At 38.8% G+C, this 23,337-nt stretch overlaps 1 protein-coding gene across 2 annotated transcripts in view; it reads right to left on the bottom strand.

Annotated features, from left to right (window-relative positions):
• Positions 1-4,628: 4,628 nt before the first annotated feature.
• Positions 4,629-23,337, bottom strand: part of CREBL2 (cAMP responsive element binding protein like 2) — a 32,925-nt gene continuing 14,216 nt past the window's right edge. The window contains exons 1-4 of one of the 2 annotated variants that reach the window (XM_063785460.1): positions 14,715-14,762; positions 13,770-13,967; positions 12,031-12,175; positions 4,629-7,760 (exon numbers count right to left, since the gene is read on the bottom strand). In XM_063785460.1, coding sequence (XP_063641530.1) covers positions 7,756-7,760; positions 12,031-12,175; positions 13,770-13,967; positions 14,715-14,750 — 384 coding nt within the window. In that variant the 5' untranslated portion in view covers positions 14,751-14,762 and the 3' untranslated portion in view covers positions 4,629-7,755. Of the gene's footprint in view, positions 7,761-12,030; positions 12,176-13,769; positions 13,968-14,714; positions 14,763-23,337 lie in introns of those variants that run through there. The other variant, XM_001153386.5, reaches the window with a different exon arrangement.

Here is a 23,337-nt window from a genome sequence, read left to right as displayed (position 1 = left end):
CCCCACTATTTCAGGAAGAGGACTGTTGCTACTATAGTCAGCTTTAAAGACATTTTATTGGTTATTGCTAGGTAGATTTCTTACTCTGCCTGGTTCAAAAGGCTCATGGGCACATGGGTTTTTCTTTTTTTGTCTGGAGTGGCAAAAAGGTGAGGTTACTCCAACAAGAAAACAGGCATTGCCAGCTTTCATCTTTGCTTTGGCTCCTGATATGATTTGGATCTGTGTCCCCACCAAATCTCATGTCAAATTGTAATCCCCAGTGTTGGAGGTGGTGTCCGGTGGGAGGTGACTGGATCATGAGGGCAGAGTTGCACCATCCCCCCTTTGGTACTGTATAGTGTGAGTTCTCACAAGATCTGGTTGATTTAAAAAGTGTGTGACATCTCCCCCACCCCTTTGGTCCTGCTCCTGCCATGTAAGACACCTGCTCCTGCTTTTTCCTGAGGCCTCCCCAAAAGCAGATGCTGCCATGCTTTCCATACAGCCTATGGAACCATGAGCCAATTGAACCTCTTTTCTTTATAAATTATCCAGTCTCAGGTATTTATTTATAGGAATGTGAGAACAGACTAATACAGAAAATTGGTACCAGAAGTGGGGTATTTCTATAAAGATACCTGAAAATGTGGAAGCAGCTTTGAAACTGGGTAACAGGCAGATGTTGGAAGAGTGTGGAGGGCTCAGAAGAAGACAGAAAGATGAGAAGGTTTGGAACTTCCTAGAGACTTGTTAAATGGTTGTGACCAAAATGCTGATAGTGATATGGAACAGAGATGGCCAGGCTGATGACATCTCAGACAGAGATGAGGAACTTAACTGAGAACTGGAGCAAAGATCACTTTTCCTATGCTTTAGCAATGAATTCGGAGGCATTGTGCTCCTGCCTTAGGTATATGTGGAACTTTGAACTTGAGAATGATGATTTAGGGTATCTGGCGGAAGAAGTTTCTAAGCAGCAAAGCATTCAAGATTTAGCCTGGCTGCTTCTAACAGCATATGCTCATGTGCATGAGCAAAGAAATGACATAAAACTGGAACTTATATTTAAAAGGGAAGCAAAGCATAAAAGTTTGGGAAATTTGTAGCCTGGCCTTGTGGTATAAAAACAAAGCCCATTTTCAGGGCAGGAATTCAAGCCCACTGCAGAAATTTACTTAGTAAAAAGCAGCCAATTGCTGATAGTCAAGACAATGAGGTTAAGCCCTCAAGACATTTCAGAGACCTAAGAGACAGCCTCTCCCATCACAGGCCCAGAGGCCTAGGAGGATTGAATGGTTCCACGGGCCAGGTCCAGGGCCCTGTTGCCCTGAATAGCCTCAGGGCTCTGCTCCCTGCATCCCAACCACTCCACCTCCAGCCATGGCTCAAAGGTGTCTGGATACAGCTCAAGCTGGTGCTTCAGAGGGTGCAAGCCATAAGCCTTGGCAGCTTCCACATGGTGTTAAGCCTGCAGGTGCACAGGGTGCAAGAGTTGAGACTTGGGAGCCTCTGCCTAGATTTCAGAAGATGTATGGAAAAGCCTGGATGTGCAGGCAGAAGCCTGCTGTAGGGGCAGAGCCCTCATGGATAACCTGCTAGGGTACTGAAGAGGGAAAGTGTGGGGTTGGAGCCCCCACAGAGAGTCCCCACTGGGGCACTGCCTGGTGGAGCTGTGAGAAGAGAGCCACCATCCTCCATACCCTGGAATGGTAGAGCCACCAACAGCTTGCACCATGCACCTAGAAAAGCCACTAGCACTTAACACCAGCCCATGAGGGCATCCATGGAGGCTGAACTGCAGGGGCAGAGCTGCCCAAGGCTTTGGGAGCCCACCCCTTGCACCAGTGTGCCCTGGATGTGAGACATGAAGTCAAAGGATATTTTGGAGCTTTAAGAGTTAATGACTGCCCTGCTGGGTTTCAGACTTGCATAGGGCCTGTAGCCCCTTTCTTTTGGTTGATTTCTCCCTTTTGGAGTGGGAGTATTTACCCAATACTTGTACCTCTTTTGTATCTTGGAAGTAACTAACTTGTTTTTGACTGTACAGGCTCATAGGTGGAAGGGACTTGTGTTGTCTCAGATGAGACTTTGGACTGTGGACTTTTGAGTTAATATTGGAATTAGTTGAGACTTCGGGGGGCTACTGAGAAGGGGATGATTGTACTTTGCAATGTGAGAAAGACATGAGATTTGGAGGGGCCAGGGGCAGAATGATACGGCTTGGATCTGGTCCCCACCAAATCTCATATCAAAATGTAATCCCCAGTGTTGGGAGGTAGTGACTGGATCATGAGGGTGGAGTTCCCATGAATGGTTTAGCACCATCCCCCTTTGGTACTGTATAGTGAGTGCTCACAAGATCTGGTTGTTTAAAAGCGTGTGGTACCCCCTGATCCCTGGTCCCAATGCTGCCATGCAAGATGCCTGCTCTCACTTTGTCTTCCATCATGACTGTAAGTTTCCTGAGGCCTCCCCAGTCATGCTTCCTGTACAGCCTGCAGAACCACATGTGAGCCAATCAAACCTCTTTTCTTTATAAACTACCCAGTCTCAGTTTTTTCTTTTTTCTTTTTTTTTTTGAGACAGAGTCTTGCTCTGTTGCCCGGGCTGGAGTGCAGTGGTGTCATCTTGGCTCACTGCAAGCTCTGCCAGTTATTTCTTTATAGCAATGAGAGAATGGACTAATATAGCCCCTATATGAACTATCTTCCTCCTTCTGAAAGAAGGCTTGGCCATCTTTTGGTTTTCTTTCTTCCTTACATTTTCAACATTCTTTCTCTTCCTTTGTGGCAGCTGAGGCCTGTCCTGGCCTGAGAAGGAGCAGGTTTAGAGGTATCTATTTATTGCCACAAGTCTTGTACAAACTTTTCTTGTGGTGCTGACAAGCATGGTCTCTGTTCCATTTAAGAGGTAAGATCTGAAACTCAGTGTGGGCTTGGGACAGCCTTTTGGCCTATTTCATTCTGGACTATTCAAGCCTACCTAGCTTAGGCACAGGTGTTGTCACATCCAGCCCATGGACTTGATTACACAAGGGGATAAACCTGGACTCACGTTTATAATGTGCTTGCCAGGCACTGCTTTCCTTCTCAGGAAAGGGTTGCTGAGGCATAATAAGATTGGATTGGGTTCTGTTGGATCATGGGAAAATTTTCCTGCCCAAATATTTATCTTATTGCAAAGTCAAAATGGCCTGTAAGCGAGAGTTCACTGTCCAGCTCCAGCCCTCCTCAATCCAGGAGTGTCTGGTGAACTGTACCACAACACAGTAGGTGTATTAGTTGTGCCTGCTTTTACGCTAAGGCTTAAGAATTCAGCTGATTCGGCTGGGTGTGGTGGCTCACTCCTGTAATCCCAGCACTTTGGGAGGCCAAGGCAGGCAGATCACCTGATGTGAGGAGTTCAAGACCAGCCTGTCCGGCATTGTGAAACTCCATCCCTACTAAAAATACAAAAAATTAGCTGGGCGTGGGGGCGCATGCCTGTAATCCCAGATACCCAGGAGGCTGAGGCAGGAGAATCACTTGAACCTGGGAGGTGGAGGCTGCAGTGAGCTGAGATGGCACCACTGCACTCCAGCCTGGGTGACAGAGCAAGACTCCATCTCAAAAATAGTAATTCAGCTGATTCACTTCCTAGTCATTTCTAGAGTTGGACTGCATATTTTTCTGTGACCCATAACAGTTTCTGAGTCAGAACTACCATGTGTCTGTGAACCAATCTGAATTTGATACGGACATCTCCAAGCTGCCTACAGCTTTATAAAAAGAGTTCTTCCAGGTCTATGTGTCCTTTAATCATACACATTTTAGGACTCCAGTGTGCCTGCTCTGGGAAATGCAATGCTAGCCTACATCCGGCCTTTTTCAGTTGTGTGTTAGAAACTGACTGAGGGGGTGGGGGATCCACAATTTGCAGCATTTACTAACTTCTATGATACAAATACTCCTACCATTGTCCATTAAAAGCTACCAACCTGATGTCACTGAACATCAAGTTGGGAAGAGATGCACACAATTGGTTCTCCTCTGGGGAGCCAGCAAAAGCCAGCTGCAACACACCACGGCTTTGCACATTTTTAAAAAGGCACCCCCTGGTGGATGAATTAAGACAGGTATCCCCTTTGGGCAAATTAGAAAAAGACACCTCTTCTGGGGAGACCTGTGCCACATGTACAACTTGGTGAGAAGGCAGGAGCCCCTTCCTCCACACGTAGCTTGTTGAGGGGAATGTGAACTAGATTTTGAAGTCCATTCGCCTCCTTAACTATGTACTTTTGTGCAGTGCAAAATCAGCACAACTTTACAAGGCAGTCCTGCCACTGATTCATGACCATCCTGTAGTTAAATAAAACGGATGGAATAGAAGACAGCCAAGTTACCTAGCAGCCTGAAAGACTACTTTATGCGGATAATTATAGGATGATATTGCCAGTAGGAATATTAGTTGTTCTTAAAATTAGTCTAACTAATAGAAGGCTATTATTGATAAAAAGGGCCCCCGACTATACCATTCCAAGGATAGACATGATATAGCTAAAAAGACTTGGGAAATGTGATACCTACAGTACCACATATTTAGAGTCCAACTCATTAAATATATTGATCTTTAGTGACTTAAATGCTAACAATAGTCAAACACAGGCATAATGTGAATATTTAAATTTAATGTAGTTCTTTCCTATTTAACAGTTTTCTGTAACTCTTATTTAGCCTACCAATTACCCTGTGAAAGTTATCCTCCCCCCATTTTTACAGATGAGAAAGCAGGTTGAGAGATCAAATAATTCAAGGTGACTCAGAAAATAATTCAAGGTGACTCCTCCTTTTAAAACTAAATATGTAATGGATAATATGCAACTGATTTCTTGTGAAATATAACATGTATGTTTTTAGATTTTCTTTGCCTTTAACTCAAGGTAAGTCCAGTTTAAACCTGTACTTTTTGTAATTAGCCAAATCAAATGATCATAGTTCAAAGATGCTAAAATAGAATGCTACATAGTGATGCTGATAAATACTGTCAATTAGCCAGCAAACAGTAATGTGAATTTGCTGCAGGACGATCATTCTAATTTAGATATAATAGAAAGATTTTAGATAAAATAGAAAACTTTTTAAAGAAATTCAACTATATCCTAAAACTTGACCTGGTCAAACTTATTCCATATTATATTCAGTTGCTCTAATATACAGCAGGTTGATACTAAAATAATGACAGAATTTGGCTGGTCTAAACATACAAATATATTTTCCCCCTTATCTTTCTTTCTTTGGGAAAATAAGAAAAAGAAAACATTACTCTGTTTACTCAGAAAGCAAGGAGAGCAGCACCTTCTCCTGGACTCCGTGACTGTCAGCCATCTTGTCATCACAAAAAGGTGAGGGGTGCCAGGATTTCACTACGCTGCTCCTTCACTGGAAAGGGAAGGAAATGCTCCAGCTGTTTTAATCAGTGACATTTATTAACATGCTTCAAAAGTGACCAAAGTGTCCAGCCAGCACAATAGCCGAGGCAATCAACGTTCTCTTAGTGTGTGATCTCCTCCAAAATACCAAATAAATAGGTTTAGGAATAACCTCAAATAAATTGTAATTTAACTTCGTCCAAAATTATACATCCTCTACCTGAGGATAAAGTCACTGCTCTTCCCTGCTCCTGTAAAGATACTAGCGGGACGGGAGAAAGCTCAAATGACTCTGTAATTTAGAATTACAACCAGAGAAGAAATACTTCAAGCACAACAGAGACGTTCCATTGAAGAGCGACATTCATTCTGGAATGTTTGTTTTGAAAACAACTCTTCTGGGGGAATTCAAAAGGTACTGAACAAAGCAACATAAAGTAAGTCTTGGGTTGTTTTGCAAAATAAACATATACAATTGAGTAGACCAGATGGCAAAAACATACCAATTACAATCTGAATGCTATATTTAAAACCCTTAAATTCTGAAGGCCTGAATATCAACAAACCTATTTATGTTTATGATCCTAAAAAGATATTAAATATTATTAAACCCCCAACTTCCAAAACATAGAGAGACCCAGCAAACTGGGCTAGTGGTATCTCAGTACACAGTCACACATGACTAGACTAGACTAGACTAGACTAGAGATCTGAGTTTGCAACCAAGTACAAGAGGTCTTTAGGAGCTCAGGCTAAGGGAGGCACTTTATTCAAATGCATGGCCTGAGAGAAGAGGGAAAGTACCTTGTAATCTTAAACTATGTGGTCCATCGCATATTCTACCTCAAAGACAATCTAGACTACGGTATCTCCTCTTAAACTGCCAGTTCAGAACAAAATATACTTTATTTGGAAGCTAAATATTTGCTTCACTCAAGTGAAGAATAATTTAGCTGCGACAGAGAACACAACTCCTGTTTTAACCATGGGAAAGAGAAGAGAGTGATAGTATCTCGCTGGGGAAATCAAAAGATTTCTGGGTCTGTCTGGGTGTATCATATTATGAGCTTGATTCTTCAACCGTCACTCCATTTGGTAGTCAGGGAGAAAGTAAGTGTAGCTGCAAGGGGAACTGGAAAGAACTACCCTGCCCTTCTGCACCCCCAGCCAGGCCCACTAGCTGCGGTGCTGTGCACAACTCCAGTTCCAATGCTTCCCTCCACAGTGGAGGCATATCCAGGGCTGAACCAGATGCACGCCCACAGTGTGTTTCTGGCTCAGAGCCTGTCAGGAAATTCATGTCTGGGAAGAAACTAAGTGTTCTGGTGATGGCTACGGTCAGTAGATCTACCAGCAATTTGTCCCTTTTTTTGTTTCAGATTTTAAGGCAGAAACTCAATCTCAGCAGCTAATTTCATCCAATTTTCTTCAGAAACATTCTCCAATTTAGTTGAGTACGCAAGAAAAGTGTGTGAACATTCACTCCTGTCCTCCCCACATACATATATAGACATACAATAAGAAACATACATACATATATACCCTAGGTTGTCAATGTATGCTGCTGAAATGCCTGAAAGGTTACTTTTCACTTAAAAATAAAATTTGATGAATTATTCTGCAAGTATGGATTTGGCCCTAGCAAATTTTTGTAAATATAGTTTGAGAGGACAGCAACAAAGGTTTTAACTAGAAGCTGTCTTGAGGGTTTTCCTGATAGATATTGTTAATATGTATGTTATTTAAAACAGGCATATCCTTATGGATTATAAAAATAGAAATGTATATATTTGTTAATACATATTCACAGCTTATGCTGGAATGGCTCACAGGAGAAATCATGGTTCATGCAGAGAATAAACATTACTCAAGTAAATAAAAATAAGATTAGGTCCATAAAGGCTGAGAACTTATAGTCAGTAATCAGCTCATTTGGTTTCTCTTTGTAGGGCAATCAAAAACATGAAAGGTGGTGACACATAAAACACACACAGACATACAATTACATGAATTACATGGAAAGAATATAAATTAACCAATAAAGCAATGTGGAGTTAAGGTGCAAAAATACAATCTTCATCGATTTTCTCTACTCCTGTGTTTTCAAGCATCACAACATGTTAAATGTCATGGGTGGCAATACCAACCCAGACAGGTCTGAATGTTTGTAGATTTTCTAAGTGTTGAAAGTTAAAGCAAGATCCTTTGAGATCTACGATCACACATTTTGGTAGAAATTGCAGATTTACAGAGATGACTACTGAGCAGTAGGTAGTAAATGGAGCCAAGAAGTACACTCTTGCCCATCCATCTTCCATGGGAATCAGAATATTGGCTTCAATCACTGACTCATCTTTATATAATCTTCACCCTGAAAAATAAAAGTTACCAATGTAAGAATGTTTTTAGAGTCAATAAAGTTTGATTAATCTGTTTTAAGATGCATAATTTTTTTTTTCAGTTTAGTATCTTCAGTAAGGCTAATTTTTAAAAATACAGACTAAAAAAAAGCTGATTTGGCTTTCTTCCATTAATTTAATTTAGATGAAGCCAAATGTTTTGTTTTCCTAATTTTTAAACATTTCAGTAGCTTTTGGGGTAGAAGTGGTTTTTGGTTACATGGGTGAATTGTATAGTGGTGGAGTCTGATATTTTAGTGCACTTGTCAACCTAGATGAAGACAAATGTTATCTAATAAAAGTTATCAAAAAGCCAATTTCTTCAATTTTGTAAAAAATATTGAAAACATAAAAAGTTTGTTCTAGACGGGCGCGGTAGCTCACGCCTGTAATCCTAGCACTTTGGGAGGCCAAGGCGGGTGAATTACCTGAAGTCAGGAGTTCAAGACCAGCCTGGCCAACATGGTGAAACCCTGTCTCTACTAAAAATACAAAAAATTAGCCGGGTGCAGTGGCATACACTTGTAACCCCAGCTACTTGGGAGGCTGAGGCAGGAGAATTGCTTGAACCTGGGAGGCAGAGGTTGCATGAGCCAAGATCGTGCCACTGCACTCCAGCCTGGGTGACACAGCGAGACTTCTTCTCAAAAAAAAAAACATTGAAACATTGTTCTGTGCTCCCAGAGGTTGACCTAAAAAAAAATAATAATAATAATAATAATAATAATAAAGGTTTGTGACATTTCTTTATAGCTATTTAAAGTGCTCCCAGAGCAATCACAATAATGAAGAAATCAACATAGGACATATTCATTTTAAAGTCTTTCCAGTTTCTTCAACAAATGTTGCTTGGACAACTAGATACTCACATGCAACATATGGACTCCCACTTTACACCATATAGAAAAATTAATTCAAAATGGATCAATCACCCAAATAAAAGAGTTAAAACCATAAAATTCTTAGAAAACATGAGGCAGGTAAATCTTCATAACTGTGGATTTGGCAATGGAGTCTTAGATATGACACCAAAAGCATGAGTAACAAAAAAACAAAAATAGATAAATTGGACTTCACCAAAATTAAAATATTTTGTGTATCAAAGAACACTATCAACAAAGTGAAAAGAAGCCTAGAGAAGGGAAGAAAATATCTGCAAATCATGTATCTGATAAAGGTTTTATAACCACAATAAAGAACTCTGTTGCGGGAACTCAGGGACCCTGAACAGAGGGACCGGCTGGAGCCGCGGCAGAGGAACATAAATTGTGAAGATTTCATATTAATATGGACATTTATCTGCTCCCAAATAATACTTTTATAATTTCTTATGCCTGTCTTTACTTTACTCTTAATCCTATTATCTTCGTAAGCTGAGGATGTATGTCACCTCAGGACCACTGTGATAATTGTGTTAACTGTACAAATTGATTGTAAAATGTGTGTTGGAACAATATGAAATCATTGCACCTTGAAAAAGAACAGAATAACAGTGATTTTTATGGAACGAGGGAAGAAAACCATAAGATCTGACTGCCTGTGGGGTCAGACAAAAAGAGCCATATTTCTCTTCTTGCAGAGAGCCTATAAACGGACATGCAAGTAGGAAAGATATTGCTAAATTCTTTTCCTAGCAAGGAATATTAATATTAATACCCTGGGAAAGGAATGTGTTCCTGGGGGGAGGTCTATAAACAGCCACTCTGGGAAATGTCTGTCTTGTGCAGTTGAGATAAGGACTGAGATATGCCCTGGTCCCCTGCAGAACACTCAGGCTTACCAGGGTGGGGAAAAACCCTGCCCTGGTAAATTTGTGGTCAGACCGCTTCTCTGCTCTCAAACCCCGTTTTCTGTTGTTTAAGATGTTTATCAAGACAATATGTGCACCGCTGAACATAGACCCTTATCAGTGGTTCTGCTTTTGCCCTTTGCCCTGTGATCTTTGTTGGACCCTTATCAGTGGTTCTGCTTTTGCCCTTGTCCTGTTCCCTCAAAAGCATGTGATCTTTGTTGGACCCTTATTAGTGGCTCTGCTTTTTGCCCTTTGAAGCATGTGATCTTTGTGCCTATTCCCTGTTCTTACACCACCTCCCCTTTTGAAACCCTTAATAAAAACTTGCTGGTCTGAGACTCAGGCGGGCATCACGGTCCTACCGATATGTGATGTCACCCCTGGCGGCCCAGCTGTAAAATTCCTCTCTTTGTACTGTCTCTCTTTATTTCTCAGTTGGCCGACATTTATGGAAAATAGAAAGAACCTATGTTGAAATATTGGGGGCAGGTTCCCCCAATAGAACTGTTACCACTCAACAACAAAAACAACCTAATTAAAACATGAGCAGGGGACCTAGACATTTCCCCAAAGAACACATACGAATGGCCAACAAGCATAGAAAATATGTTCAGCATCATTAGGCATTAGGGAAATGCAAATCAAACACAATGAGATACCATTCCATACCCATTAGGATGGCTATAGTTTTAAAAAATGGAAAATAAGTTGATGAGATGCGGACAATTTGGAGCAGACATACATTGCTGGTGGGAATGTAAAATGTTTCAGGTACTGTGGAAAACAGTTTGACTATTCCTCAAAAATTAAACACAGAATTGTCATATGACCCAGCAATTTGACTCCTAGGTATACATACAAATGAATTCAAAACAGGTATGAAAACAAATACCTATATGCACATTTTCACAGCAGTACTACTTACAATATCTAAGAGGTAAAAACATATGTCCATCAAAGGATAAACAACTGTATATATATAAATATTATTTGACCATAAAGAGGAATTAAATACTGATGATACATGCTACAATGTGAATGAACCTCGAAAACATTATACTAGGTGACAGAAGCCAGACCCAAAAAGTCACATACTGTATAGACTCCAGGTATATAAAATATTAATATATAGAATAGGTAAATCCATAGAGACAGAAAGTAGATTCATGGTTGCCAGGGGTTGGGGGAAGTGGGTAATGGGGAATAACTGCTTAATGGGTTCAGGATTTTCTTTTGAGGTGATTAAAAGTTTCATAACTAGGTAGACATAATGGTTGCACAACATTGTGAATGTACTAAATGGCTCTCAATTTTTATGTTATGTGAATTTTACCTCAATTAAAAATAATCCTTACAATGATGGGCTACTGCACTAGACAGCCTGGATTAGGTGAGGACAGGTTCTACCATTAAAGCTGTGTGACCTTGGGCACCTTACCCAGCCTTTCTGCTATTTTTTCATCTATAAAATAAGTATAATTCCTTAACACAATCATTGGAGGGAATATTTAAGATAAATATAAATGAAAGTACTCTGTAAACTGTAAATCAAAATACAAATAAAAGGTAGTATTATTAACAAAAAGCTAGATTCGTGCCACTCCCATTTATGGACTAAGTCTATTAATAATAAAATTTCGATAAATTTATCAGTTGCTCTTTATAGACTCCATGTAAAATGCATTTTAATATTTAGAATCTAAGCCATTTCTCTTTTTCTTTTTTTTTGAGACGAGGTCTCACTCTGTCGCCCAGGCTGGAGTGCAATGGCATGATCTTAGCTCACTGCAACCTCCATTTCCCAGGTTAAAGCAATTCTTGTGCTTCAGACTCCTGAGTAGCTGGGATTACAGGTGCACACCACTGCGCCTAATCTTTGTATTTTTAATAGAAATGGGGTTTCACCATGTTGGCCAGGGTGATCTCAAACTCCTGGCCTCAAGTGATCTGCCCACCTCAGCCTCCCAAAGTGCTGGGACTACAGGCATAAGCCACCACACCTGGCCAGAATCTAATGCCATTTCATTTGCTTATTAGTGTATTAAAAATGGCATCAACATTTTATTTAAAGACATACTAAGAAAAGTGGTCAACAGAAACCCTACCTTGAGATACCCTACCTTGAGATACCCTCTTTTTGTTCCCCCCATTTGAGACAGGGTTTCATGATCATGGCTCACCGCAGCCTCAACATCCCTGGGCTCAGGTGATCCTCCCACCTCAGCCTCCCAAATAGCTGGGATTACAGGCGTGCACCCCTATGCCCAGCGAATTTTTGTATTTTTTTGTAGAGATGGGGTTTTGCCATGTTGCCCTGTCTGGTCTTGAACTCCTGGGCTCAAGCGATCTGCCCACCTCAGCCTCCCAAAGTGCTAGGATTACAGTCATGAAACACTGCGCCCAACAGACACACTCTCTTAAATATAAATTCTCCCATTGATGGCACTTACAGGAATTGCTATTAGCGTCTGTCTTCCCAGCCTTGGTATGCCTGCTTGAGTTCTGCTGAGATTTGTTCTGCTCTTCTCCAGTGAGTAGGGCCTTTATTTCAGAAGGGATTTTTCCTTGGTCCATTGCCATGCACCACTGCTTGTACTGAAACATATTTAATTTTAAATACAAATATAAATTTAAAACATATTTAAATTAACTTTTACTTGTCAGAGTTCAGGAACCACTGGTAGAAATCCTAGACATAAGAACTCCCATGGCTAGAGGTCACGTTCGCTGCTGGGAATCCCACCCTCCATGGTATTACCTATTTATAACTGAGGACATGTACGAGATCTGCCATCTTTCAGAAGAGGCGGAAAAACTGCTGCTGAATTGTCTTTGATGTACTGGAGTGTTGCTCAGATTTAAAAGGCCCCTGTGGTTAAAAGGACATCTCCCCACAGTGTGCCACTAGTTAGAATTAATCTTTTTTTTTTTTAATAATTGTCACAGTATTATTTCTACTCCCAAAATAAAGAAATGAATGTTAGTAATTTCCTTTCTCTCTTTAACAAGTAATCGTTAAACATCTACTATCTACCAGAGTGCATGCTAGGGACTTTGGGGGTATACAAAGACAAAGCTGACCAAAGATTCTGCCCTCAAGTGGCTTACACTGCAGAAAGTAAGAAATAATTGATAGCATGTCACATTCAACATATCAAAAAAATCTACTGAATAGTATATATCTGGACAATATATACAACACTGTTCATGTCCTTCCTCTTCATGTTCCAACCTTGTTGTCTTACTTTCTAAAAACCTGTAGAAGCCTGTCCCAGTTGTGTAATGATCACAGTAATATCATCTCTCTCTTCTGTCACTTCCTCCCTCAGCTCACAATGCAGTTTCGATTCTGTTTTATCTACTCTCTTTCACATTTTTACAGCCACTGTCCAAAGTCTGAATGGATGAGTGAATAAAACATGTAAAATAAACAAAATCACTTGGCTGGGTGCAGTGGCTGACGCCTGTAATCCCAGCACTTTGGGAGGCCAAGGTGGGTGGACCATGAGGTCAGGAGATTGAGACCATCCTGACTAATGCAGTGAAACCCTGTCTCTACTAAAAATACAAAAAAAAATTAGCCGGGCATGGTGGTGGGCACCTGTAGTCCCAGCTACTCAGGAGGCTGAGGCAGCAGAATGGCGTGAACCTGGGAGGTGGAGCTTGCAATGAGCTGAGATCGCGCCCTGCACTCCAGCCTGGGTGACAGAGCGAGACTCTATCTCAAAAAAATAAAAAATAAAAAATAAAAATAAATAAATAAAGTCACTTAAACACGAATGGTATGCTATGCATAGTTACATATTGTTATATTGCTTTGTCTACTTACCAATATATTGTATCTTTCTACATCAGTAAATATATGTGCATTGTGATTTTTACTGGCTACGAAGTAGTCTAATACATGGATGTAGTAACATTTATTTAACCAGTCCTTTATTGTTGTCCATCTGGGTTATTTTCCATTTTCTTCTCTCATAAACAATCCCTTAGCGTTAACAGTCATGTACACTCTGCTCCCACCAGCAGTGTATGAAGATGCCTATTTGCCCCCATCCTGGCTAACAGATTAATATTCTCTCCAATGTTTGCCAACTGGACAGGTGATAACTGGTATTTTCGTATTTTAATGTATTATTTATTTGACTGTTAAGGTGATTTTTTCATGTGTTTACTGACGATTTCTTACCATTTCCAGTTCCTCTCTGAGGGCACATATAGCTCTTTCTCGACTGGATACCAACTCTTCCAAATACTGATATCTCAGCTTTTTTCGGGCTCGGCATTCTCTTGCACTCTGCCGGCTCCTCTCAAGTTTTGCTTTCAAGTCAATTTTGGCTGGCTTCCGACCACGTTTACCGGGCTTCTTTACTTTGCCTCCAACCACCTTCAGCAAGCGAGAGAAGAAATAATTTTTTCCTTAGTTCTGTGTACAGAAAAGTGAATATGGCTGCATATTAGCAAAGAGAACATTTATAAACAAAACGTGAGTGAAGCCCTACGGAACTAAGAAAGTATAATCCCATCAAATGCCTTCTGGGTCTTTCCCTAATTTATTTTCTGACACTTTTGAAACCATGAATGTGAAAGAAGAATACACATTTTTATTATTTATTTGATAATAAAGTTTAAATAGTTCACCAGTAAACTTTACAAACCATATGGAGATAATAAAAACTTTATTTATTAATTTAATTTAATTAATTTATTTATTTATTTAGCTCACCAGTAAACTTTACAAACCATATGGAGATAGATAAGAAAAATGTCTACTAAATATTTTGTTCATGACAATTCTTTTTTTTTTCCAGACAGGGTCTCAATCTGTCGCTCAGGCTAGATAGAGTTCAGTAGTACAATCATGGCTAACTGCGGCCTTGACCTCCAGGGCTCAGGTGATCCTTCCACTTCAGCCTCCCATGTCGCTGTAACTATAGGCGTGAGCCACCATGCCTGGCTAATTTTTGTATTTTTGTTGTTGTTTTTAGAGATGGGGTTTCACCATGTTGCCCAGGCTGGTCTCCAACTCCTAGGCTTAAGTGATCCATTTGCCTTGGCCTCCCAAGGTGCTAGGAGTAAGCCATGGTGCCAGGCCCCACTTTTTTTTCTTTTTTTGAGACAGGTTCTCGCTTACTCTGTTACCCAGGCTGGAGCACAGTGGCACCATCATAGCTCACTGCAGTCTTGCATTCCTGAGTTGAAGTGATCTTCTGCCTCAGCCTCCCTAGTAGCTGGGTCTACAGGTGAGCATCACCATGCCTGGCTAATTAAAAAAAAAAAAATCGCTTTGTAGAGATGGTGTCTTGCTATGTTGACCAGGCTGGTCTCAAACTCCCGGCCTCAAGCGATCCTCCTGCCTCCGCCTCTCAAAGTGCTGGGATTACACGTGTGAGCCATTGTGCCTGGACTCATGAAGAAGTTTTTATTGCCTTGAGAAAAATAATTGCAACAAAATACATTTAAAGAACTCAACATTCGAAACTGTAAGTTCATTATGATCTCAACATTATAAGACAATACATAGAAGAAAGGAAGTTAACAAGGTCAGTGAAGACTTCTCTGATAGGTGTAATTATAAATAGCTTTTCCTCACCTATATTTTTATGATTTTCAAATTAGATAATAAAATATAAAATATGTGTATAAAATTGTATATATATATATACATAAATATGTATCCTAAGGAATTTGGCTATAAATTCCCTCAAATTTGTTGAGCCCAAAGGAACAAACAGAAAGCCTCAACTGTCTCAGTAGATTTCTCCCTGCTCCCACTGATGTCATAAAGCAACCTCTCAATATTCCTGTTACTCAATTACCTGCCTAGGCACAATTATTAGGTGACTGCCAAAGTAATTTAATCTTCTTCATTGTTTAGCTTTGAAACCTTCCCAAGTTTTTATGCAAGATGTAACTATATGGTAAAGATGATGAATTACTAAACACTTGAACCTGAACTTACACATCAAGTAAGCGTTCTTTAATGCAGTCACCTTGAAAGGGGGTACATTTATTCCAATAATGCCACAGTTCAAAGATTTTCTGGAAAGTAGTATTGGAGCCAGTTTTTATAAGTTTTATAAGGCATAACACAATATGTTAGAGCTATACACTATTCTTCAAATTCCCAATCTGATTATCCACTTCATTTTTCTGACATGGTTCTGAATGACTGATGTCTAGCTCTTTCTGAAAATCGCCCTCGAAGAATAAACATTTTATATCTTTAGTGTCCTGACAGGAATATTGCTAAGGCTTTAAAGGCAATTCTAAAAGAGAAGATGCAAAATTCAAACACTGGCAAATCATTAGAATAAATGTAGGTGCCTTCCCAGATAGCAAAACTCAAAGTGTCAGTATCTGTTTGGATACAAAAACTCTGATTTGTTTGAAATCACTATTAGTATCACATTCACAATGCTAAGTACCCTAAAAAGATGAGATCATTACTAAGTCTAATAGTTAGGTCAAGAAAACCAAGCTTTAAATGTGAATCAGCCACATTTACCAAACTCTGTCACATCATGATGGCCAACCATTGTATCTAGCATTTTTTGTGGGGTGGCTCTGAAATGAGACAGATTACTCCAAGGCTCTGGGGAAAAAAAATCTGTCCTTTCCATCATCGTCTTAAAGCCAGGTTCTTCAGTACTGCTTCCAAGTTAGTTTCAAGTTTTCAAAACGTGGTCTTTTAAAGCTTTTCTCTTCTGCATCATCGTCATGTTTTTTGTTTGTTTGTTTGTTTTGAGACGGAGTCTTACTCTTGTCGCCCAGGCTGGAATGCAATGGCGCGATCTCAGCTCACTGCAATCTCCTGCTCCTAGGTTCAACCGACTCTCCTGCCTCAGCCTCCCAAGTAGCTGGGATTACAGGTGCCCACCTCAGGTGATCCACCGGGCCTGAACCAATCGTCATGTTTTTATTACATTATAACAATATACATCTAGCTGGGCGTGGTGGCTCACACCTGTAATCCCAACACTTTGGGAGGCCGAGGCAGGTGGATCACCTGAGGTCAGGAATTCAAGACCAGCCTGGCCAATATGGTGAAACCCCGTCTCTACTAAAAATACAAAACTTAGCCGGGCACGGTGGTGGGCACCTGTAATCCCAGCTACTTGGGAGGAGGCCAAGGCAGGAGAATCACTTGAACCTGGGAGGTGGAGGTTGCAGTGGGCCCAGATTGGGCCACTGCACTCCAGGCTAGATGACAAGAGCAAGACCCCAGCTGAAACAAAAAAAAAAAAAATATATATATATATATATATATAAAAATGAAACTTTCTTCAGAGCCAAATATTTGAAAGCAATTGCAGGATGACCTAGTTCATCCAAATATTAAAATGGGTTAAATTTAAAATTATGCTTATATCTCATCAATCACATAATTTTAATAAAATATTTTGAAATCACCCTGAGTTAAAACAAAGTGTATTTACTATTGAACACACTTTTTGAAAAGCTTATATATTACATCAAGAACTCATGTCTGTAGTGAAATAAATGGATAATGACATCTATTCTTTATGCAGTAAAATGAGTCATTAATCATACAACACTATAATCCAATACCTCATATATTGCTGTTTTTAATTAATTCAGGAGTAGCTGCTTTTGAGACGCCAGAAAGAGAACATAGTGTACTTCATGGACTTCACTGATTTTTGAAACAAACCTAGCAATCATAAAAATATAAAATAAAAGCTATAACCCTTTGTTTAGTTTTTATGGCAGCAAAATATTTTAATTGGAACTGTGTTATTCCTTTTTTTTAAATTAGAAAGGCATAGTATATGAATCCAAGGTTTCTGTATTTTATGTCATTTCCTATAAAGTTACATTTAAAACCACATAATCACCACTTCTCTAGCTTAACTTTTTCTCAGTAATAAACCAAATGTTTTGGCTTTTTGTAACAGCTAATGCCTAAAGTTCTAAGAGAGTAAGTATAACACAGGATTATTGTAAATCTTAGCTATAACAATGTATATGAGACTACTTTATAAAGAAAAAAAGTATTTGGTAAAAGGAATTTCAGATTAAAAAAATAAAAGAGAAAAAAGTATTATACAAATGTAGGTTAGTACCAGTTGCCTTAACTACTAAACTTTATAAATTTCATAAGCCATAAAGACTGAGGAACAGATAGGGGGCGTTAATTAGGAACCAAGAACCAGCAGCTAAAACTGAAATCAAGCCCACTAATTCCTGGGCCAAAAGACCATTCTTCACAATTCATAGTTTTCACAAACTCAATGATAACCACATTGTTCCCTTGCTCTTTCCTGATACTTCTGTGAGGAAGCATATTAATATGGGTAAACAAAAGTACTGACTTTCACATACCAACATAAACTCCAAAGAAAACTATGAAAATAACCCCACACATCTAGCTTTTTTTCCTGTTCTAATTTTATTTCTACTGACATAGAGTCATGTGAAAATTTAAACAGCTGGCTTTAAAACAGTATACCTCTTTACCCACTATCCATTTTATGTCTTTTTCTGCCCTAGAGCACATTTGTGAGATGCGGACAGTGAGCCCAAGGGAAACAATAAAGACCTGTCTCCCTACCTCCAATCACTTAGAAAAGAAACCCGCTAGCCAGTGATTTTTCTTACCCTTCACAGAGAGCTTCTTTCACAAAGGTGGGCTATTAAAGATGTTAGACATCAGTAAGGTTTCTGAAATACTAAGTCTGTCTTCATTATATGTCAAAAGTGTTAAAGTCTACTGATTACAAGCAAGACTAAAGGTCCCAATTTTCCAACTCCCTGTTTTAAACACTTTCTTTTTTAAGACAAGCTAAACTAAAGGTCATGACTTTTTCAAAGTAAGCACCTGGAACTGTGTCATATAATTCTTAGTACCTGGTAATCAGTATTTAATAAATGACAGTTAAAAAACAAAAGACATTCTTAAATAACCAATGTGTCAAAGAAAATTGTGATTATGAGAGAAATTAGAAAAATACTTTGAGGAAAACAGATGGCAATTGTGATTACAAGGGAAGTTAGAAAAATACTTTGAGATGAAAGAAAAAGAAAATACAACATACCAAAACTCATGGGGTACAACTGGAGCATTCCTCAGAGGGAGCGGAACACAACTTTTTGTTTGTTTTAAAGAAGAAAGGTGGTTTCAAATCAGTAATCTAATCTTCCACCTTAAGAAACTAGCAAAAGAAGAGCGAATTAAACATAAAGCAGGCAGATAGAATGTAATAATAAATAGTAGGCAGAGATGAATAAAATAAAGAATGGAAATACAACAGACAAAAATCAATGAAACCAAAAGATTGTTCCTCAAAAGGATCAACAAAATTCACCAACCTTTAGCTAGATGGACCATTAGAGAAAGAAAAAACTCAAAAATACTAAAATCACGACTGAAAGAGACACCATTACTAACACTACAGAAATAAAAGGGATGCAAAGGAATACTAGGAAAAATTGCATGCCAAAAAAACTAGATAACCTAGATGAAATGGACAAATTCCTAGAAAGACACAAAGTAGCAAAAAAGACTCAAGAAGAAATAGAAAATCTGAATTAGACCTATAGCAATAACAAGACACAATCAGTAATAAAAAATTTTCTTCGATTAGTAATCAAAGAAAAGCCTAGGTTTACATGACTTCACTAATGAATTCTACCAAATATTTAAATAATTAACCTCACAAACTCTTCCAAAATGTGGAATAGGAGAAAGCTTATTTCAACTTACTCCACGGGGCCAATATGTACTTGAAACCAAAACCAAAGATATCCGAAGAAAACTACAGACCAATATGGTCTTGTGAATTTATATGCAAAAAATCCTCAATAAAATACTAGAAGGCTGAATCTAGCAACAAAGAAGATTATACACCATGACTAAAAGGGATTTATCTCAAGAATAAAGGTTGGTTTGACATCTGAAAAATCAATTACTATAATACACTGTATCAATAGGAAAAAAAGGACAAAACTTGCATGTTCATCTCACACACACACAAAAAAAGGACTTGACAGAAATTCAACACCTTCACATGATAAAAACATTCAATAACCTAGAAATAGGAGGAAACTTCCCCAATCTGATAATGGACATCTACAAAAAACCCACAGCTAACATCTTACTAATGGTGGAATACTGAATGCTTTCCCCCAAAGATAATGAATAAGGCAACAATCTTGTCTTCTCTCATCACTTCTATTTAACACTGAACTACCGAGAAAAAATAGAAAGCATTCAGGGAAAGGAAAGGAAAGGAAAAAGTAAAGCTATCTCCTTGAAGGTGACATGATTTTATATATAGAAAATCCAATCCAAAAGAATTTTTTCCCCCCTGAAAAAACCTATTAGAGCTACTAAATGAGTAGAGCAAGGGTCCAGGATACAAGATCAATATACAAAAATCAGTTGTGTTTCTACACACTATCAATGAACAATCTGAAAATGAAATTAAGAAAATGACTCCACTTATAGTAGCCTAAAAAAGAATACAATACTCAGGAATAAATTTAGCATAAGGAGCGTAAAATCTGTGCACTAAAAACCACAAAATATCATTAAAAGAAATTAAAGAAGATCTGATAAATGGAAAGGCAGCCCATGTTAGTGGGCTGGAAGATTTATTATTATTAAGAAAGGAATACTCCTCAAATTGATCTACAGTTTCAACAAAATTCCTATCAAAAACTCAGCTACCTTTTCGCTGAAATTGGCAGGCTAATCCTAAAGTTCATATTGAAATATGAGGGACCCAGAATAACCAAAACAATCTTGAAAAAGATGCAAATTGGAGGGCTCACACTTTCTGATTTCAGAATTTATTAGAAAACTACAGTAATCAAGACAGTGTAATATTGGCACAAGGACAGACATACAGACCAATGGAAAAGCATAGAGAATCCAGAAATAAATCCTTACGTTTATGGTCAATTGATTTTTGACAAGGTGCCAAAGCAATTAAATGGGGAAAGAATAGTCTCTTCAATAAAGGGTGCTGGGACAGGTGGATAGCCACTTGCAAAATAATTAAGTTGGATCACTACCTCACACCATATACAAAAATTAAAAATTGAACAAACCGGGTGCAGGGGTTCACACTGTAATCCCAGCACTTTGGGAGGCTGGGGCGAGAGGATCTTTTGAGCCCAGGAGGTCAAGACTGTAGTGAAGCTGGGTTTGTGCCACTGCACTCCAGCCTAGATGACAGGGTGAGACCCTGTCTCAAATTAAAAAAAAATAGAACAAAGGCCTAAATGTCAGAGATAAAACTATAAAACTTAGAGGAAAACAGAGGATTTACTCCTTATGACCTTGGATTAGGCAATGGTTTCTTAGATATGATAAGCACAAGCTATCAAACTGTATTTCAAGGATAATCAAGGTAAAAAGACAACCCACAGAATGGGAGAAAATATTTGTAAATCACAAATATGATAAGGGACTTGTATCTAGAATACATAAAGAACTCTTACAACTCAATAATAAAAAGACAACCCAATTTTAAAAAGGGGCAAGGATTTGGATAGACATTCCTCCAAAGAAGATATACAAATGCCAATAAGCAAATGAAAAAATTCTCAACATCATTAGTCATTAGGGAAATGTGAATGAAAACCACAAAATATATCACTTTACACCCACTAGGATGTTTACATAATCAAAAAGATAGCCAACGCCAGGCATGGTGGCTTACGCCTGTAATCCCAGCACTTTGGGAGGTTGAGGTGCGCGGATCATAATGTCAAGAGATCAAGACCATCCTGGCCAACATAGTGAAACCCCATCTCTACTAAAAATAAAAAACAATTAGCTGGGCATGGTGGCGCGTGCCTGTAGGCCCAGCTACTCGGGAGGCTGAGGCAGGAGAATCGCTTGAACCCGGGAGTTGGAGTTTGCAGTGAGCCAAGATTGCACCACTCCATCCTGGCAACAAAGTGAGACTCCGTCTCAAAAATAAAGACAACCAATAACAAGTACTGGTGCAGATGTGGAGAAAGTGAAATCCTCATAAGTTGCTGTGGGAATGTAAAATCGTGCAGCCACTTTGGAAAACATTTTGGCAGTTCCTCAAAAAGTTAAACATAAAGTTTATAACCTAGCAATTCCAGTCCTAGGTATATTCCAAAAAGAAATGAAAACATATGTCCACATTAGAACTTTTATATCAATGTTCACAGCACCATTACTCATGATACCTAAAAAGCAGAAACAACCCAAATGTCCATCAACTGATGAATAGATAACAAAAAGTAGTACATCCATACAATGGAACACTATTCAGCTATAAAATGGAATGAAGTGCTGACACGTGGTACAACACTGATAGCCTTGAAAACATTATGCTAAGTGAAAGACAAATACAAAAGGCCACATATTGTATTATTCCAAATCTATAGAGACTTAAAGTAGATTAATGGTTGCTTAGGGCTGAGAAGGGAAGAAAAAATGGGGAGTGCCTGTTAATGGCCTCAGAGTTTCTTTTTTTCTTTTTTAAATCAATACACTTTATTTTTTTACAGCTGTTTAGGTTTAAGGGAAAATTAAGCAGAAAGTACAGGGAGTTCCTATACTATCCCCTCTCCACTCTCACAGTTTCCCTTATTATTAACGTCTTTCATTAGTGTGGTACATTTATTATAATTGATGAACTAATATTGATTTATTATTAGTAACTGAAGTCCACAGTTTACATTAGAGTTCACTCTTGGTGTGGTATATTCTATGAATTTTGATAAGCAGTATCATACAGAATCGTCTCACTGCCCTAAAAACCCCTGTGCTCCATCTATTCCTCCCTCTCTTCCTCCCTCTCCTGAAACCCTGACAATCACTAAACTTTTTACTATCTCTACAGTTTTGCCTTCTCCAAAATGGCTCCTTTCACTTAGCAATATGCATTTAAGGCTCCTCCATGACTTTTCGTGGCTTGATAGCTTGTTTATTTTTCTTTTTCTTTCTTTCTTTTCTTTTTTTTTTTTTAAGAAACAGGGCCTCGCTATGTTGCCCAGGCTGGTCTCAGACTCTTGGGCTCAAGCTATCCTCCTGCCTCACCCTCCCAAGTAGCTGGAACTACAGGTGCACCTAGCAACTCGTTTCTTTTTACTGCTAAATAGTGTTCTGCCTGAGGGATGTACCACAGTTTGTTTGTAAGAGTCTCTTCTTGGAGTGATAGAACTGTTCTGGAATTAGATAGTGATGATCATTGCACAATTCTGTGAATATACTAAGAATCACAGGATGAACAAATTAAAAGGGTGAATTTTATGGTTTGTGAATTACCTTTCAATAAAGCAATTATTTTTTAAAAAGACATGGTTGCCTAGTGAGCCTGAAAAAGCAAAAATAGCTGAAAGGAAAGAATCAAGGTAGCACAGATACAGAAGCTTATGAGAAGAATGAGTATTCTGGAGGGGAGCGGTCAAGCATAAGGTTCTAACTCATGAGTTTTAAGGTTGAGAATTAAGATAAAACTGGATTTAATCAAGGGAGGGATTGCTGATAATTCTATAATTAACCATTACAGCGAAAGACAAAATAGAAATCAGTCTGCAAAGGCCTGAGGAAATTATGGATGGCCTAGGCTTCACAGTCAACAAGTTTAACTTCCACAGAAAGAGAACATATCATTATAGTTGCATGCTCTTTAGGAGTTAACTGGGGCTTCTTAAAATGAGGAAGCCTCCAGCACCCACATTTAATCCTATTCCAAAGATTCTTGGACCATTTACTTCCCATTTTTCAGGACAAACAGAATAAAAAC

This window comes from Pan troglodytes, chromosome 10 (assembly GCF_028858775.2).
Source record: "Pan troglodytes isolate AG18354 chromosome 10, NHGRI_mPanTro3-v2.0_pri, whole genome shotgun sequence".
In the NCBI taxonomy this organism is placed as follows: domain Eukaryota; kingdom Metazoa; phylum Chordata; class Mammalia; order Primates; family Hominidae; genus Pan; species Pan troglodytes.
Note: the sequence above shows the minus strand (reverse complement) of the source record. Positions and strands in the feature narration are given on the sequence as shown.